The following is a 19,247-nucleotide window of genomic DNA, read 5'->3' on the forward strand; positions in this document are numbered from 1 at the left end:
TCCATAAGCAGATTCATTTGTGAACAATGAGGTTTTTTTTGTGAGTTGGTGTCTTGTCTTCTTGTTTTAAGTATAACAATCTGTTGACTTTTTGTTTCCACCATAGAATGGCATTTTTTTTTTTTTTTTTTTTTTAGCACTGATTGAGTCGTTACGATGGCAAACAATACCGTCACTTTCAAAATCGTTGTGAGGTGCCAGTGAACAGACACGTTAACAGAGTTTGTAGACAGAGGAGAACAAAGACACCCAGTTTAGTTTTTATGTTTTAGAATTCCAGGACCCTGGAATAAAATATTAGGTAAGTTTATTATACTTCAATAATATCCAATGTTGTAAAATTAGTCACTTTTAATGTTGATGGTAATAATCATTTGTAAGGCTGATCATATACTAGTTTAAGGCCTGTGCATTTCATTGAATTAGAATGTGGTCCAAAAGTTAATTTATTCCAGTAATTCAGTTCAAAAAGTAAATGTCCCATGTTATACAGACTCATTGACCACAGTAAGATATATCTTAAGAGTTTATTTTCTTCACTTTTATTATGACTTGAAGCTAATGAAATGTATGATATGATAACCGGAACACCAGCACATCAGTTTTTTCTCCTTAGCTCAGGTAAGGTGCCTCTGACAATGTCTCTGTTTCAGGATTGGCTTAACTCAAGGAATATGACAGCCGGAGCCCCTTCATGTGATGGCTTTTGAAGCAGTATGACTCCATCCACACTCCCACGACTTTTATATTCTCAAATGGGCTTTAAACCACAATCCTCTCAAGGCTGTGTTTATCCCTGTTGCCTGTGCTTCTTTCTTTACCATTGTTTTTTCTTCTACTCCAACATTTTTACTCGTATACGTGCACATATAACTATAAAAAGCAATTTCTTTTGTAATGGCTTTTTGTTGATTGAGTCTGTCTTCCCCTATGATTTTGAAGGTTTGACCATAACATAGCATTTCTGTATTAAAATATTTGTATTGGTCATAACTGATAAATTTCAAAGAGACTGGATTCTGGATATTTATTAGCTGGAAACCTTAATACTCAATCATATACCTAATCAAAATTAAGAAACTCTTGAAATGTATCACTTTGTGCAATCAGATTATATAATACACGAGTTTCCCCTTTTTAATTAAATTATTGAAATAAATGACCATTTCACGAATACTGTAATGCACTATTGTACCACCTCATAAAACTGGGCTTGCTTACTAAAGGTTGGAGAACGAACATGGGAGCCGAAAGAGTCGATTCTTTCTCCTCTGCTAGCCAATCGATTCCGATCCCGAAAAGTAGTAGAAATTCCCACTGAGCCATATTTTTTGGGACGGCTTGTTTTAATGCCGTGGGTTGAGTTATTTAGCAATGTTGTTTTCCTATGGTATCTCTGTTCTAAAATAAAATAATTAGGAATTCTTTTACTTTTTCAAAAGGGGCAAATATTTCATCACGGTATTGTTGTTAAATAAAACATGCGCAACGGAACCGTTGGCAACAGGCAGTAACACGGACAACCTTTAATCGGGGGTCCTTCGAGCTTTCTTGAATGCATGTGGCGCGATGTGGACACCGGAGGCTAAAATAGTTTGACAGCCGGGGAGCTGAGGACAATTTTCTCGCAGAGAGGGGTTATTTTCGGACAAGCAACATGTTTCCATCAGAGACAAGCTGTTGGTTTATTCGCAAGGTGAGTTTAAAAAATATATATTTTATTCACGGTTCATTTACAGAAGTACACAAATAGTTCGCATTAGCTCAGTGGCTAACCCCAGCTCCGTTTGTTTATGCTAACTTCCTTTATCTCACTTATACAGCATGCTGTTCTCACTGTATTTTTGAATTGACTTAATTAATTTAAAGCTTATTTAAAGAAAACATGATAACTATTGGGTTAATGGTGTAAATGCTGGAGTCAGGAGAAATAAAGTTAACAATAAACAAAGTTTGCCGAGTTCATATTTCATTACTATTGTACGACTAGGAATATTCAGAGGATTTTTGTTATCATGCCGCTAATATTTCCACTGAGAGAAAGAGCATAACTAATCACACATTAGTTTAACATATAGATTATGCGTGTAAACCCTGGAATGATTTAATGTAGCGTTTATGCTTTCTCTCTTATTCTCTTTACATGTTAAACAAACCGAGAAAGGCTCTCGGCTTGGTAAGCAATATAATTAAAATGTCTGAAGATGTCACAAGACTAAATACATGCTTTTTTTTCGCGATACAGTACATACACATGCAGTTTGATTTAGAAAGTTAAATACTTTCGATTAGAACAGGCATGAAAATCTTGTGGACTTTTAATGAGGAATCAGTATACAATATATGATTTAAATGTTTTATTGTTTGCTTTTTTTAATGATGGACTTTAAAAAACAACAACTAAATAACAATCATTCTGATGATTGCGTGCATTTTATTTTACCATCTTACTGTAACAATCAATAATCTTTATTGTCATACTGAGTTACCATAAAGAAAAAAAATGAACACAGATATCAGCTCAAGATGTACACAGAGTACATAACACTGCGGACACAACAGACATAATGTTTCCACGCTTTTTATAAAAGAGATCAGTTGATTGCACTGACCAGACCTGCTTCCTGAGAAGATTAAAGCGTGCAAATAGTCTTATGGTCTGCTAAGACTCGTAAAGAATTAAAAAAGTCCAATATCAGTCCCTTTGCAAACAATATCAATTAATGTGTTGCATGAATTAATCTCTCCAACGCTCCCTCAATGACACATCTATAGCCTCAGTGATCTTAAACCTTCGTTTACAGAACTGTGCAATCAAAAATACCCTGAGAAATTAGTCTGCCATTACCAGTAGTGTGAATGTAACACAAAGCTCTCAGCAGGGGTTAAAGCCCTTACAGCTTTTGGAAAGAAGATGTTTTTGAGTTTCTGAAGCGTTTGCCTGATGGAAGTGGCCATTGGGTCAAACAGTGCATAGCCCAGGTGGGTGGGATGATCTGCAGCACTGTGTCTGGCCCCCCTTTTTTTTTTTTTACTTGTGCTGCATAAACCGTGTCCAGATCTGTGCCAAACCCTTCCTTTCCTGCACTCTGCAGCTCCAGTACCACACTGTTATGCTGAGGCACAGCATCCTTTCTGTAGAAGCTCTGTAAAGGTTTGTTTTAAGAGCTTAGTAGAAAGTCCAGTCCATAAAAATATCACATTCTAACTCACTTTTTGTGCAGCAGGGTGTTTTAACAAATACAGTCAGACTTTAGTTTTCCTCTAAATGTAGGCTTTAATATGTCACCCTTGTTGCAAGCGTGTCATTTTAAAAAGTGACAAACGTGTTAAATCTCTCACTAAATACTAGGGCTGAGCAATTAATCGCATTTTCAATATAATCGTGATTTAAAATAACGCAATTTCCAAATCGTAGAGGTCTGCAATTTGTGGCTATGTAATAATTAGGGAATAATTATGATTGAAATTATTGTAGGCAGAACGCAATCATTAACTTACTGCTCCGAGTTTAGATGCTATGGGTCTTTTAGCAACTAATCCACATGGCGAGGAAACAAATTGATTTGTTGTTTGTATATATTTTGAAACACTTGATAAATTAAACTGGAAAAAATTTGCATTAAATCACAATATTAAGAAAAAAAATCGCAATTAGATTATTTTACAAAATCTTTCAGCCCTACTAAATACCTGCATTGCAGGTTTTGTTAGTCAGGAATGGTTTGTAGGTTCTTTTAGAGAACAAATATAAGATAATATTTAGTTTCCTGACCAACACTGCAGTAGATTATATATAATGTTTTGCAGCATATTCTTTTTTGTCTGTGTAATAATGTCATCTCTGTTTAGGTTATTTGGTGGAGAGCTGCCGCCAGCATTGCCTGGTCGGTCCTGCTGTTGCCGCCCACCACAGCAGTTTTTGTGATACTCAGCAAGTTCAGTTTTCTTCACCCTATCCAGACAGTTTCAGGTCAGTCATCACATCGTCTTCACTGTTTGACCCGTTTACATGACTCATTTAAAAATCTGTTTAAATAAAAAAAAAAAAAAAAAAAACTTTTCTTGTGACCCCAGATTGCCTGTCTCTGCTGATGAGTGCCAATTCAATTTTCTCCTTCATCCTGCTTGGTGGAGTGGTCATCATGGTTGGGTTCTTGATTTTGGAGTATTATACAGGTGAGTGGCAGACAGCTGTAAAAAAAAAAAAAGTAATTTCTTTGTCATTGGGGTTGAGGGTTTTTGAAACTTAGATTTAAGAGAAAATAAAGAAATGTGTTACCTTTTTAAAATTGTGTTTTCCCGCTTTTTTTTTTCTTTTACCGGTTTTTATCGTTTGGTCAGTTACTGGAGGATTTGTTTTGGTGCAGCCAAAGCACTGGTATATTAAAATAAGTGTTTGTCATTTAATTTGCCAATAGATTTTGTTCATTTTTTGATCTACCACGACTCTCTTTATCCTTAGTTATCCCGACTATTGCCTGCTCAAAAATTGCATTGTTGGGTCAGCTGCTCCACCCTCGTCAGGTTGTCAACTCCCTTGCCCACGGCCTGATGGGAATGATTGTAGGCTGGTGTTGTGCAGTCACTGTGGGCCACAGATATGAGACGCTCGGCTACCCTGCTAGAAGTAGTGATGGGTAAGTAGATGCCAGGCCAGACTCGGTTTTTAATTTGTCAGTACTTTAACCAACTACTTCAGAGGTTTTTGTGTTTACGCCCACAGCCATCCTCAGATGTGCCTCAATGAGTACCACCTCGTTTTTCTGCTGGCAGGAGCATTTGTGGGGTTCTCTCACAGTTTGCTGGGAGTGATCCATAACATCAATTATGTCTACTTTCACACTGTCCAGGTACGATATGATACCAGTGACATTTACAGTACCACTCGGTTTTAATGTACTCATCATTAGCATGAATCTGGTCTTATTTGTGGTTTTATTTTTTATTATTTCTTAATACAAACCATATTTTTCCAGCAAGTAATGATGGAAGCTGTTATTTGGGTTCACAACGTGTTCAAAAGAAGCCCAATTGGCAACACTTTTTTTTTTTAGATTTTGGGAGTTTGAGATAATTTTTTCGCAGCACCACAGTGGTCACAGAGCTAGTGTTCAGCCTGAAGCAAATAAAATGCTGAAAAAAATAGACATCCCCCTTTAATTTGTTTCTGCAGCATGTCTGCTCAGACGTACTGTGCGCATACCATGAGCCGCAGGGATGTTTTATTCTTCATAGTCAATAGCACCGATTGCCTACATTTCTTGTGAAAAATTCCTACATTTCCCACACTTTTTGCCGGTGGCACGAAGTGGGGGGAAAGCAGCGTGTACGTTAATCTAGTCGGTACGTAGAGTCGTTTCTTCTCCAGCAGGCAGCCACCAGGCATCTGTTGGGTCCTCCTTGTTTTTTTTTTTTTTTTTTTTTGTTTTCCTGAAAAAGTTATCAGCTCTTTGCTAATGCTCGTATTTCAGTTTGACTACATGTGCGCGCAGGGCCCGCTGCAGTGTCCTGCTCGTTTGGTAGATTCAGGGTTTAACTGTTTACTGTAAATTCTGCAATTCTGTCCGTGTTTTCTGCCTCACGGAAACTATAGTGCCCCAGCAACAAGCTACTTTATTGATACCTTGAAGATTACATAGTCCTCCAATATGGGAGAAAATTTACTTGGCTCTGAAACAGCAGCTTTATTGAGTTGTAGGAGCATGAAGTAGGCTGCTGATGCTGATCGCTGCTGATGCTGATCGCTGCTGATGCACACTGGAGTGAGGGTGGGTGGTCTATGTGCGTTGTTTAAAAATACCAGGGTTTTGTTTTTTTGGGGTGGGGGGGTTATCTTCCTGGGCGGGTCTGAAGTAGAGTCTATGTATGGGAAACACTGGCCATAATTTAAGTGATTTAACTGCGGATCTGAAATTATGTTGCAGTCTCTAACTTAATTCATCACCTGCATTGTGTAGCTTAACACCCCCTCAGCATGATGCTACCATGACCATGCCTGACAGCCGGTTTGGTGTTTTGGTATAAAAAGCTTCATCTTGTGTCCTCTAAATCCTAGATATTATCTTTGTGGCAAAGTAGTGAGGTATTTTTGTAATAGTAATAGTAATATCGCCTTTATTGTTATTGTAACATACATTGCAATGAAATTTGTTCTCTGCATTTAACCCATCACCCTTTGGGAGCAGTAGGCTGCCACTGTGCGGCGCCCGGGGAGCAATCGGGGGTTAAGGGTCTTGCTCAGGGACCCAGAGTGTCGGCACTGGGGATCGAACCGGGTACTTGCATCCTTCTCTGAGTGCAAGCGCGCTGCTCTAACCACTCGGCCACACCCCCCCCTCCCTATTTTTGTCATCTAGCCATATTGTTTTCCAAATCTAGGCATTTGGCTTGTCCATGTGTCCAAAAGAAAAAGACAAAAATTATGTCAAATCTGACAACTTGGAAGCAGGAGCTATTTTCTTTGTCTTCTTAGGACGTTGATCCTAAATGCATCAAAAAAGATTCTGAAGTGGATAGAGCGTGCTGACGTTAAGCTTTGGGAAAGTCCTGACTTCATTTATACTAAACAGTTTCATATTACGCTTAACAGTCAGGCTTGTGCCAGGAAACTAAGCAATTTCAACAAACTCAATATGAACTTAAATCTCTCTACCATGAAAAGGGTTCAAATATCCACCAGAATTGGACCAGAAACCTGCTGATAGCTTTGAAATATATGGTTTTGCTGCAAATCTTTAAAGAAAATATCTGTAGACATTCATCTATAGTTTTCACCATGTGTAGATAAGAAAAACTCCCCATTCAGTTAAAATGTATGCACAACATTCTTCTCAAAACTTTTGTTGCTAAACATATTAACCCTATGTATTCAAAGTTAAAGTCCTTATAATAAAAAGAGGAGATTCAGGTCTATGATGGGTGTATGCAAACTTCTGACCTGACTAGTGGCTTCAACTTTATTGCCAATATTAATCCCAATGTAAACTGATTCACACCTCTTACTAACCAACCTGTTCCGGGTTCCTCAGCAATACAAATACCTCCATTTCAAGGGCTCCCTGCCTTTGGTGGTGAAGTGCAGCGCCATTCAAGCCTTTTACTCCATGAGGAACTTCATAGTCGTGTATTTCTTTCTGGGTAAGTGACTGTGCTGTTATTTATGGCAAATTATCACAACATTTCCTGCACAACCTTTTGATGTGAAATGTATTTATTTAGGATACATTCCAAAAACCTGGATCTGCAAAACTCTGACTCTTCATTTGGACAGGTATGTTTTCTACATCAGTACCATTACACGTTTCTGGCTTTAACACCATCGCGAGGAATTAAATGAGCAGTGTTGTCTTTGAATCTTCCTCCCGCAGCTCTGTCCATCCTCTCGACAGCATAGCTGGACTTCTGGACCTGTCCCTCCTCTACCACCTCTGGATCAGCGCTACCTTCCTCCTCTTCACCTGGTACATCACATTGCTGCTCTTTAGGATCTTTGTCACAGAGGCAAGTGAACTCATACGTGTTTTTCCAGACTCGCTCACAGTAAAAGTAAACTGACATTCATTTGTAATGTTTATTTTGTGTGCATTATATGTTACTATGCGAGTTAGTTTTACTTTTAGCAGACTTGAAGATTTGGCTGTTTTTTTTAAAGGTTTCACTCCCTACGTCTGAGGAAGAAGCTTCAGAGTTTTTTGCAAATTGAATAATTTATGATTTGACAGTGATTTATGGGGTACCTCGGGGTTCAGTATTATAACCTTTTATGTTCCTTGTATAGAAGGTTCTAGGTCACAATTTAATTTAAGTGTCTCTGCATTCCAGCATAAAAATGTTATGCTGTAATGCCGTTATGTGATGATTTTTATCTAGAGTGACTTACTGTAGAGTTGTACGATAAAACTACATGAAGTACAGGAATTGTGGCTGTATAAAAACCAGGTTAATGTTTCTGAATACATCCTGTAAACTTACTGGAGTGAAATGTGATGGACCAGAACAAAGTGGCCCATATTTGTTAAGTGGAAGGAAAAAGTATGCATGGAATATGAATTTTTTTGTTAGACTAATAAAAATCAAATGTGTGTGGTGCATTTTGTACACAGTACCCTTTTTACCCTGGTATCCTTAAATAAAATCCAGATTAAGTTATATAAAGATGGGTTCATATTACTCATTAGGGGTCCTCTGAAGGCAATTCTTTACACTTAGATCGGGTCATGGCATCAGCAAATGGGCTTAAATCAAAGGGGAACCGGACTTTCACATAGTTTTTCTGAAAAGTTTCTGACACCTATACAGGAGTCTTTGTCATTTCTGGCTGGTCGTATTTCAGCAACCTGTTGCAAACCGTCAGAAATGACAAAGACTCCTGGATAGGTGTCAGAAACGTTTCAGAAAAACAGAGTATAAGTCCAGTTGCCTCCGTTTTAAGCCAGTTTGCTGGTCGATACCATGAGCATCATCAGACGGAAGGTTAAATATTGAGACTGTTTTAGAATCTGGATCAGTCTGGCATGAGAAAAATGTGGGTTTTGATTTTTATTTATGTAATTTTTTTTTGTGTGCAGGTGTACAGTTTTCCTGTAAAATCAACGTTTACAGATGATTCCCACCAGTGTCTTCCCAAAGTTCTTACTGATAACCAGCCAATGATCCTGAAGGTATAAGAATCAGCTTGCAGATCATTACAGTACACGCCCATATTTGTCTGGTCACTGACGTTTCTCTTTCTGTGAATTTTAGTTTCTAGCCCTGCAGGACTTGGCGCTGTTGTCCAAACATTCTCCGTCAAGACGCAGTGAAGTCTTCAGTCTCAGTCAGCCAGGTCTGCCACGTTTCCCACAGTTCTTTTTGATTTATTTATTTTTCTCCTTTTTGTTGTCAACACGATAGTTTGACTTATGGCAACATTTTCCCCCTAGGTGGACATCCTCATAACTGGAACACGGTGAGTAAAGAGTGTCTGGCTCTGGTGGCTGATCTGACGCAGAGACTGGTGGCTTATCATGAAACTGTAGCAACCAACGGGAGGGCCAAGTCTCTGTCAAGTGGGAGTGAAAGGAAAACTTCCTCCGAGACCTCAGGTAATTTCCTTTACAAGTGTTTTGATAAGGATAAAGCTTTTAAGAGAAATGCTAACCTCACTCTAGCCAGATGAATTTCGCTCCGCCTAGTTCCACCTACATCCATCTGGGACCTCTCCATAGGAATTGCCTTTTTTGAAGGCTGGGCCTTATCAAAAATCCTTGCATATGATTGGATAAGCCACTTGTCTGTCATCTTTATCGACGTGCTATTTAAACCACTCACACCGAAGCTGATGAGAGCGACGCAGGAAAAAACAAAACTTTTTTTTGTGTGTTTGCGGCTCTAGTAGCACGGGTTTTATTGACAGTGAGCTGACATGAAGAGGGGGGAAGACAGGCAGCAAAGCGCCGCGGGTCGGAGTCGATCCCGGGCCGACCGTGTGAAGGACTAAAGGCCTCCTAATATGGTTCACGCTAACCGCTCCGCCGCAGAAAACAAAACTTGCCAAATCGGGTCGGGAGAAGGGCGAAAACATTGTTTCCACCAACAAAAGCCTTCAGAGCCGTTCTCTGATGTTCTTTTAATAAAACAATATTTGGTAGATTGGACAACACGGAAGAAATAGCAGCATCAATGTTAACGCTTGCTTCCTCGATGCGAGCCGCCATTGTTGTCTAAATCAAAACAGTCTCACGTCACGGTCGCTTCTCCACTACGTCACATCTATGAAACTCCAGCCCTGCATCCTGATTGGCTGGACTATAAAATTGGTTGAAGAAATCACTCTCTATGGGAGATGTCCCAGATGGATGTGAGTGAAGCTAGGCGGAGCGATATCAATCTGGCTAGAGTCAGGTTAGAGAAATACACCTTTTCTAATATATCTTTTTTTTTTTTTTTTTATTATTCATCAAAGCAACCTCTGGTACAGAAGACTTGATGAGTCCAAGACCCACTTTCCTAATGAAGACTCCAGCTTCAATTTTTGCCCGCTCCGTTGCCAGAGGTCCGCACAGCCCCCTGACTTCACCGTTCACGTCGGACCTGGACAGCCCCTTCGCTTCGCCCGCCCTGCGTCGGCTCACCGCTCCGGTGGATCAGTGCTCGCCGTGGCACGGCTCGATACAGAGCCCGCACATCATGAGGAGGGGGCCCCAACTCTGGTCCACCTCCACAGGTCAGAGCGGCGTTAAAGAAAGTTCGCATTCTACATTTGGTGTCTTAATGTTTAAGAACAAAGCGTGTTTAACTTACCTTGTCTTCCTGTTTTGGTGGTGTAGTATTGGTAATGAGGCTGTGTGTTGTTTCAGAGTCTCATGCCAACGGCAGCCCACCTCCCTCTCCAGCCTCGGTTCCCAGTCCCAAACAAGAACCCGCCAAACCAAGTTTCCTGGCTCAGTTCCTTCAGAACAGAAAAGAGCAGGTACAAACAAGTCAGAAGGTTTTACTAAAAGAAGACAAAGTATCTGAAATTAAGATACAAATACAATATCTTAAAGGGAGTACACCTCTCACATTTTTGTAAATCTTTTCTCTTTCTGGGACCCATGTGATATGACACTGATGCAGTGTAGTGTGTGTACAGCCTGTGGAGGGGCGTCTTCTCAAATTAGCTCAACACACAGCAATTAATAGCTGAAGTGCTGCTCCTTATTCCTCCATGAAGAAATCAGACTTGCTGGATGTTGGAAACCTCCAATTTCTGGAAGCCCCGCATATGTTTAATGGGGTTTTAGGCGGTGATGGTCTTGGAGGTGTGTCTGGGGTCGTTATCGTGTTGGAGCCCAGTTTCCAAAGAATGCTTCAGTATGTAACGGAACATGTTGGCATTCATGGTTCCCTCAATGAACTGTACCCCCCTCCCCCCTCCCCTCCAACGGTCCACAGCCGTCCAAAGTCATGCTGGACTGTAGGCAAAACATATTGGTCTTTCTTTGCACCATGTTGCCGCCGCACGCTTGACACCATCTGAACCAAATAAGTTTATCTTGGTCTCATCAGACCACACGAACACGGTTGCTTGTGTAGAGCAAACTGCTTTTGGGCTTTCTTCTGTATCGTCTTTAGAAGAGTCCTTCCTCTGGAGCAACAACCATGCAGACCCATTTAATGCGTATTGTCTGAGCATTGACAGGCTGATCAACTTCTTTAGTCGACCACGGCTTGGCCTGTTCTAAGTGGAACCTGTCCTGTTAAACCGCTCTATGGTGTCCGCTACCGTCCTGCAGCTCGGTTTCAGGGTGCTGGCATTCTTCTCACGTCCACCGTCGTCTTTATGTAGAGCAACAATATTGTTTCAGATCAGAGGTGCATGTCAAACCTCCACTGATCAGTATGGATATAATGAGAGCGATGACTACACCAGAGACCCTGTAATACTAACAAATCCCATATCACAGGGAGGGGAAAATGGCTAATTGGGCATGATTTGGACATTTTCTTTTAGGGGTGGGCACACTTTTGTTGCCAGCAGTTTAGACATTAATGGCTGTGATATTTTGAGGGGAGAGCAAATTTAAAACCTTTATACAAGCTGTACACTGACTCCTTTTATATCAGGGGTGTCAAACTCATTTTGGTTGAGGGGCCGCATACAGATTAATCTGATCTCAAGAGGGCCACACGAGTAAACTCATTGCAAGATTAAATAGAACTAATAAATGTGGACTTGTTGATTTTTATATTAAGTTAATTTCACGTTTACACAATATATTATGAATAACCTCAGCGTTTTTAAGAAAAGTATGTGCAATTTCAACAATACTTTTACTCAGTTAAACATTTACTTGTGCATTATGCATAAGAACCGATCACAGTGATTGTACAATGTTGAAAAACATTTATTCACATTTTTTGGAACTTAAAAACACTGTTCTGCATGACAAAATACATCAAACAGATAAAAATTAAGAAATGATTTGAATTTTTCCACACCTGAAGCTTAATCTGCTAATGAAAACACAGCGCCCCCTCGTGGACAATATAGGAACTGTATATTTTCAATTAAACGAAGTACATGTTTTTTTCAATAATTGTCTTATCATTCTTTTCCTTTTATCTTGTCCACTTGTGAAAGTCAAATCTGATGAGCTCGTTGTGGCATCTTATTGCCACATTGCCAGACAGGACACTGGGGGGAATTTTTTTTTTTTTTTTTTTTTTTTTTTTTTTTTTTTTTATAATGATAATGCGTTTAGCCACAGGGCCGGACTAAATTGTTCGGCGGTCCGGATCCGGCCCGTGGGCCGTATGTTTGACACCCCTGTTTTATATTGTATGAAAGTGATCATATTTCCAGTGTGGTCCCATGAATAGATATAATCCAGTATTTACAGAAAATGTGAGGGGTGTCAGAAAAATGTTTGAGGAGCCTAGCAGCAGTTTTTTATCCAAACATGTATTTATTTATTTATTTTTTGCTGGAAGTACGGCTCCACCTTAAATAATAGTCTGACATGAGAACTAGGTGTTATCGCTATTATCTGTGTAATATCAAAACACTTCTGCACTTAATTGTCTCGTTCAGGTTAAAAATTTCATGGCAAAGCGGGTGCTGATAATGTATTTGTTTAACAAGGTAAGGACGTGTGAAGCACGTGCATGAACACCGAGGTGCCGCTGCATGCTCTCATCTGACACCGTAGATGCTCGTTTGGCTCTAACAAATCACTAATCTACCTTCTGGTTCTGGGCCTAATCTTCCCGGCATTACTAATGTAGCTCTTTTCCATCTAGCTGTAACACTGAGCCTGGCTAATTACCTTGAAAGCTTGGATTAAGGAGTCATGTAACATGCGCTTTGAAACTCTTGCTTGATGATGAAACCTGTGTTATTTGTGCTTATCAAGTATTGATGAAACTTTGCTTTTCTAATCACGTCCGGACTTTTGTAGTGCCAGGTATCTGTCGGCGTCGCACAATCGGTGGTACTTTGTCTCCCGAGATTTATGCTTCTTCCTCTAATTAGTGCTGCATGTAATGTAGCCTACAGACATGTGTCCAGCTGACTACCCTTGAATTTACAGCTGTGAGTGTATAAATGAAAACCCGACTAAGACGACTTATACAACTGCTAAGAAACAGTACTCAAAAAACAAAAAAAAATATTTGAATTGCTATAAAATACTCATTTTGTCATATTTTGAACCCTAGAGCCCACCATAACCTTTGGAGGAATAAAATATACCTTCTTTAAAGGTGCATCTCAATAAATATTTAAGGTTTAGTTTGGATATGAATAACACTTATGAACAAAGTTAGTAATTTTAATCAAATAAGTTGGGGCATTATCTGGTTATTGGGAATAAATAACCAAGCAGCTTTTGGTTTCAGTCAGTTTTATAAAAACCTGTCGGTTGGGTGAGATGTGATATTACAGAATAAGAAGAAAGAGTTAATTTACGCTCTGGTGTTTTCAAACAGCAAGAACTGCACAAATCTAATAAACACAAACTTTTTTTTCTAAAGAATTTATTAACAAAATACTTCCATTAAAAAAATACTTTAATCAAGAAACTCTGACTAGGCTATTGACATTTAAATAAAGTAAAATGAAAAGAAAAGGGAAAAGTAATAAACAGTGGGGGGATAAAAAGGAACAAATAAGAATAAAACTGAAATAAATAAACTATGCAGTATAACAGATCAGTGTGAATAACGATGTGTAAGAGCCAAGGTTGGTCTCCAAGAGCAACAGTTGCTAGGTGTTCAAACAACCAGCCCACAAAGCAGAAGAGAAACTAAAACTCTATTAGTTGTTTCTAAAATAGTTTTTGCTGAACTAGCAATCATTAGTTATGGATAATTGACTCTAAATGTTGCTAACCAGCCATCACAGTGACTGAATGGAAAGGGTTGGACTGTCAAGATGTTGGGAAAAACGTTTATGGGTTCATAACATGGCCAACGAACGGACAAACGGCGCAGTGATGTCACTTCCTGAGTTAGCACTTCAGCTGATGGTGAAGTAAAATAGCAGCTGCTGCTCTATTCAGCAATCCCGGCATTAATACAAATCTAAATGTGTGATTGAGCGCTAGCAGCTCGCTACGGCCGATAGCATCTTGGATAACTCAGACAATTTAGCAAGTTTATTCAGACCATGCAGGCATTTTTTTTTTTTTTTTTTTTTTTGGCGAGTTAATTGCCATGTTTCCATCCAATTCTCATGCGAATTTGAGCAAACTTTTAAAATGTGGCCAAAAAAATGTGAATCTAAATGTGAATTTCCATCTAAGTCATTTCAGTAGTTTTGAGGCAGATCAAAAGGTTGGGACCACGGCGCATCAAGAGCCCTCTCACACACCGACACGTATTCAGGACATGAGCTTCAACGGTAACAATCTCAGACACCCCTGGATTTAGTGCAAGTTAAGTAAACATGATTTTTATCCCTGTTCGTTGGTCTACTCCAGGGGTATCCAAACTTTTCGGTACAGGAGCCAAAATTGTCCAGTTAAAGGAACTCAAGGGCCAAAAAAAACCCCACAATTATTTTTTTTAAAACCCCAAGAAATTATGTAAATTTTTTTACCTGCTCTACAAAATACCTTTTTTAAAAGGTAAAAAAGGGCTTTGCTCATTTGTCATATTAAAAGATGGTCGTCCCGCTTGCAAATTATTTTAAATAATTTTATTTGACTCTTATTGGTTAAGCCATATAAGAACAATATTTGGCTCAGTTGTTCTTTGAAAACACTTGCTGTAATTAGCCAATTTTAATAATTAAATTCAAAGCAGATTTAAGGCACCAAAGTTTGCATTTGAGTAATTAAATGTCACTGAATAGATGTTACTATGAAATTAAAGAGAATGCCAAAAGTGTGTTTATTTAAAGATGAATACTTTGTGTTGAACTTAACATTTTCAATTGTAGGCTTTTTACTTTTCTGTCATAATTTTGCCCTAATTAAAAACTAAAAAACTTCCATCTGCATCAGCCACCTGGACCAAATCTTTCTTGAAATGCTGTTGGGGGGCCACCCAGAATGAGTCCAGGGGCCACAAATGGCCCCCGGGCCGCACTTTGGACATGCCTGGTCTACTCTATATTGTAACACTGGGAGTCTGACAAACTAATATTAGCACGTTTTAAACATTCTTTAAAAATGCATTTTAATAACGTTAGCTGAAATGTTGACTGTAGAGAAGAATGCCTTTCAATGAATCTATTTGTTACAAGTTAGGTCTGTGAATACCTGCTTCAGAGAACATCCTCGGTTAACGTTGAAAGAACTTGCCCTTTGTAAAGCGCTAACACAACTCTGCTCAGTCACAGGAAACTGCTCTCTCTTCAACTGTCTGGCATCTTCTCAAAAGCACTTTAATCTGGAGCAACGCTGTGAAATGGAAACTCTTAGTGGGTTTAAACTGGGCCACCTGCCCCGAGCTTTGCCTGCGCAGGTTTTTATGTTGATGTATGGGACAAAACGCTGCCTTATGATGCAGGAGAGACCACCTGGATGCAGAAATGACATGGGATCGTTTAAATAAGACAAAAAGATGTTCACTTTGTTTTGGAAAGTCGATTAGGTAATAGACCTGGAAAGGTAACGTTGACCTGAAACCTTGAAATAAACTAGGTTTCCAGTGATATTCTAATTTATTGAGATGCACCTGTAGTGTCCAGAGGCGCTTGTGAAGCTTACCGTATTTTTCAGACCATAAGGCGCACTAAATATTCTTCCCAAGTGTGTGATATCACTCTGCCCCTTCACGTACACAGCTCTCTGTCAGGAGGATGGAGAAGTTGGACTACACTGCCCTGTTTCTAACATAAGGCCAAAATAAACGTAACTTTTATGTTGAATTAGCTTACTAGGTTTATTGTTGCTAGCCTTTACTCGGAGCGCAGTCTGCCTAAAGGCTCCCACATACTCGGGCGTACTGTACGCATACTGTGAGCTTGGTGTACTCTGCCTGACTTTCTGTGGATGTTTTACCTTCATAGTCGAGCGTACTGTTGCTTACATTTCTTGTGGCAAATTCCTATAATTCCCAGACTTTCTGCCAGTGGGATGAAGTGGCGTAACGCATGGTAAAATTTGTGATTAGCTAGCTGAGCACCTAGAACCGTTTCTTTTCCAGCAGGCTCCCACCTGTCAGGAAGAACAGAGAGGGACTGCGATGCCATGCGTCCTTGTTACCGCCTGCTTGGAGCAGCTCCATGTATCAAGCTCGGTGTCACATATAAAACAGTTCAATGTAAAGACTTCTTGCCTCCAAGAAGTTTATAGTGTGACACTGTGTATGCATTCGTAAAAATTGAGTTCTGCACGTACCTGAATGCACAGAGTCGGCGGAGTGAAGTACGCCCGAGAATGTGGGGGTCTTTACATGAATGCCCTTCTAGTTTCAACATTACAGTCAGGCAGTACTGTAGACGGCTCAGGGGTCCGATCAGGTAGTGAGTGTACCGTAACGCTCTGAATGTCCATTGAGCGGAACGGCTTTGTTCCTTACCAAAGTCGTAGTTAAACATTTTAACAGATTTTTGAGCGCATTGCATGACGGTAATCATATGTAAGGCGCACCATCAATTTTTGAGAAAATGTAAGGAATTTAAGCGTGCCTTATTGTCTGAAAAATACAGTACTGTAATTTAACAGTAAGCCGTTTATTTAACCACTAAAATCCTAATTGAAAAGGAGCAGCATTCTGCTCATTGTCCCCATGGTACCAGTACTGATCTGAGAAGCTGTGTGAGTCTCGTTAGTCGGGGTTAAGCCCTGAAGCAAACGCTCACTGACTTAATATCTCGTCCTGCAGCTTCCAGAAGCCTCTAGTCAGGCTCTCTTCGCTGACAGCCAGGCTCACATCTGGGCGCTAGAAGGTAGGAGGAGGCGTCTCTGGTTCTGTGTCTGTCAGATGAAGCGCGTTAGTCCAACATGTTCATCATGTTCTCCTGCATCCACCCTGCAGCGCTGTCTTACCTTGTGCAAGCCTCCTTCACAGAGGACCAGTTTGGGGTTGTTCAGACTACATTACCCAGCATTCTCAGCTCCATGCTGCACTTACAAGAGGTAAGTTGACATGGTTTACTGTAGCTTAGCAGCTTACATTAATTACAAGGTAAATGCACTTAATGGTGGGTATCTGTGAGAATAATGTTTGGTGCAAAACGTCTGTCTCGTTGGTGATGGTGATCAGGAAAGTGCCCTTTGTTTTGTCTCAGCAAAACTAAACAGAAGTGGGTCGTTTATAAGGTGAGTTCTTTGAAGCTTAAATAATGTATAAAAAGATCAAGGGGTGTTGGCACAACTTCAAACCCACCAAAGATGCGGCCGATCAACTACACTGGTGGGTTGGAAAGAATAGCATTGATCAGAGTAGCAGCCAAGAAGGTCGCGGTAACTCTGGAGGAGCTGCAGAGAAGTAGGACAACAGCCACATGTGCCTGGCCTTTATGGAGAGGGCTGCAAGGAGAAAGCCACGCTGAAGCAAGCTCAGGGCTCCCACTGATTCAACTTTATAGTGGCGTGAATATTTTCATGCACTTTACTTTTGCTATTTTGATATTATTATATTTAGGAAATAGCACAGTTTTTATGCAGGTCATGCCATTTTGTATTCTTGTACTTATCCACCCAACCTTAAAGGCCTGACATGCAGAAAAGGCTGGGGACTACTGATTTAGGGGCCACTGCAAACATGTGGAAGAAGCATCTCTGGTCAGAAGAGATAAAAACTGACCTACATGCTAAGTGAGTTATGGGATCTTATGATATTGACTCTGTGTCCCATTAAACTTTTTTAATTTTAACAAGATTTACATTTTTTGGTGAAAATCTCACTGAATTTTTAAAATTTTTCCCAAGGGTCCATCTGCATCAACCAGCTGTGTTGGGGGAGCAAATTAGTTCCATTATTGAGCCGAGGGCAGGTGCTCAGAAAAATAATTCACAGATGGGCCCCAGGCTGCACATTTGGACAAACCTGGAGTTGGAAAACTAAGACTTTAGTACAAAATAGAACGACCAGCTCAGATTAAGTTTTTACAGGAAGTTCAGTGTATCCGCCTGTATGATTGAAATCCAGTAATGTGATGGTTTATGCAGGTAAATGACCAGTGTGAGCCAGTGGACATGTGGTTTAAGGGTTTAAATTGTTGTTTAAATGAAGTACTGGAGTTTAAATAAAATGCATTGTTTTTCTAATGTGTCCAGTGTTGAGTTAACATTCTTGATTATATCCTTGGTTCAATGAAATATTCTCAGGCTAATAAAGATCACTGCGCCGCTGCCAGATTACAGCTCCAGAGGTTGCACAGACTAGTATCTGTTGTTCCCTTTTCATTTTTAGGCTGTGGATCGACACTTCAAGCTGCCCCACGCGTCCAGTAAACCCGTCAGGTCCACCAACAGCATGGAGGACTTCGCCTTCAAAACGCTGCGCTTTGCTCTCAGAGCCACGCTCAAGACCGCCATTTACAGGATAACCACCACCTTCGGGAGTCATTTAAAGTATGCTGCTTTGGATTTGAAAGGAATAATACAGGTATAGGTGCACTCTTTACATTGCTAATAACGTTGTTTTTTCGGCTTTCAGCGCTGTCCAGATGTCCGGAGAACACCGAAAAAGACTGCAGCAGTTTTTGGAGTTCAAGGAATAAGAAGCTGCGCTCGGGTTTCTGCTCCTTGTTGGTGTGAGTTGTGCTTGTTTGAACCAAGAAGAACCCGCTGAAAGCAGAGGATCGTGCCTCCACTGGCACAAAGGTGTTGTAGATTGTATTGGACATGTTTGATCCCAGCTCCCACATGCAGAAGATGCAAACAGACTACAACCTGCAAAAAAATGGACTACAAAAAAACCTTTGTACAGTCGGCTCATTCAGAAAAAAAGTATTGTTTGTAAAGAAAAAAAAAACATGATTGTCTGTTTGGATTTGTAAAAACCCCGTCTTTGCCAAAGTTCCTTCTGTGCTCGTCTTACAGCAGCATCTTTTTATCTGGTATGAGTGAGATGGCGTGACCGTTGGCAGAATCTTGTTATGAAATATGGATGTTGTGTAGTTTGCGTCTAAAATCTGTTTTTAGGTTTGTAGTTTCCTTCCAGTCTGCTGCTTCTGAAGTTACACGGCCAGATCTTTGGGTTTGTGTTGGATGAGGATGTCCTTTTTCCTGATCAAAAGCACAGATTTGGTGCAGCTTTTTGAGTGTTTGTTTGATTTTTCCTCTCAGACTTGAATAAAATTTAAAACTAAAATTTATATGATTCTC

The 19,247-nt window shown here is 40.0% G+C and overlaps 1 protein-coding gene across 2 annotated transcripts; it reads left to right on the forward strand.

Moving 5' to 3' along the window:
• Window positions 1-1,510: 1,510 nt before the first annotated feature.
• ndc1 (NDC1 transmembrane nucleoporin) lies at window positions 1,511-19,237 on the forward strand. 2 transcript variants are annotated; one of them, XM_012869493.3, is made up of 18 exons: window positions 1,512-1,696; window positions 3,853-3,973; window positions 4,078-4,179; window positions 4,466-4,640; window positions 4,727-4,853; window positions 7,032-7,140; window positions 7,222-7,273; window positions 7,371-7,503; window positions 8,571-8,663; window positions 8,746-8,827; window positions 8,925-9,086; window positions 9,947-10,207; window positions 10,341-10,453; window positions 12,557-12,607; window positions 16,798-16,861; window positions 16,951-17,051; window positions 18,331-18,491; window positions 18,577-19,237. In XM_012869493.3, exons 1-18 carry the CDS (start codon window positions 1,658-1,660, stop codon window positions 18,638-18,640), a joined length of 2,010 nt encoding a protein of 669 aa, XP_012724947.2. In that variant the 5' UTR covers window positions 1,512-1,657; the 3' UTR covers window positions 18,641-19,237. The 2 variants fall into 2 exon arrangements, with proteins under 2 accessions (XP_021175645.2, XP_012724947.2); XM_021319970.2 differs by lacking the exon at window positions 12,557-12,607 and having other exon boundaries at window positions 1,511-1,696.
• Window positions 19,238-19,247: the final 10 nt, after the last annotated feature.

Source organism: Fundulus heteroclitus, chromosome 6 (assembly GCF_011125445.2).
Source record: "Fundulus heteroclitus isolate FHET01 chromosome 6, MU-UCD_Fhet_4.1, whole genome shotgun sequence".
Classification (NCBI taxonomy): domain Eukaryota; kingdom Metazoa; phylum Chordata; class Actinopteri; order Cyprinodontiformes; family Fundulidae; genus Fundulus; species Fundulus heteroclitus.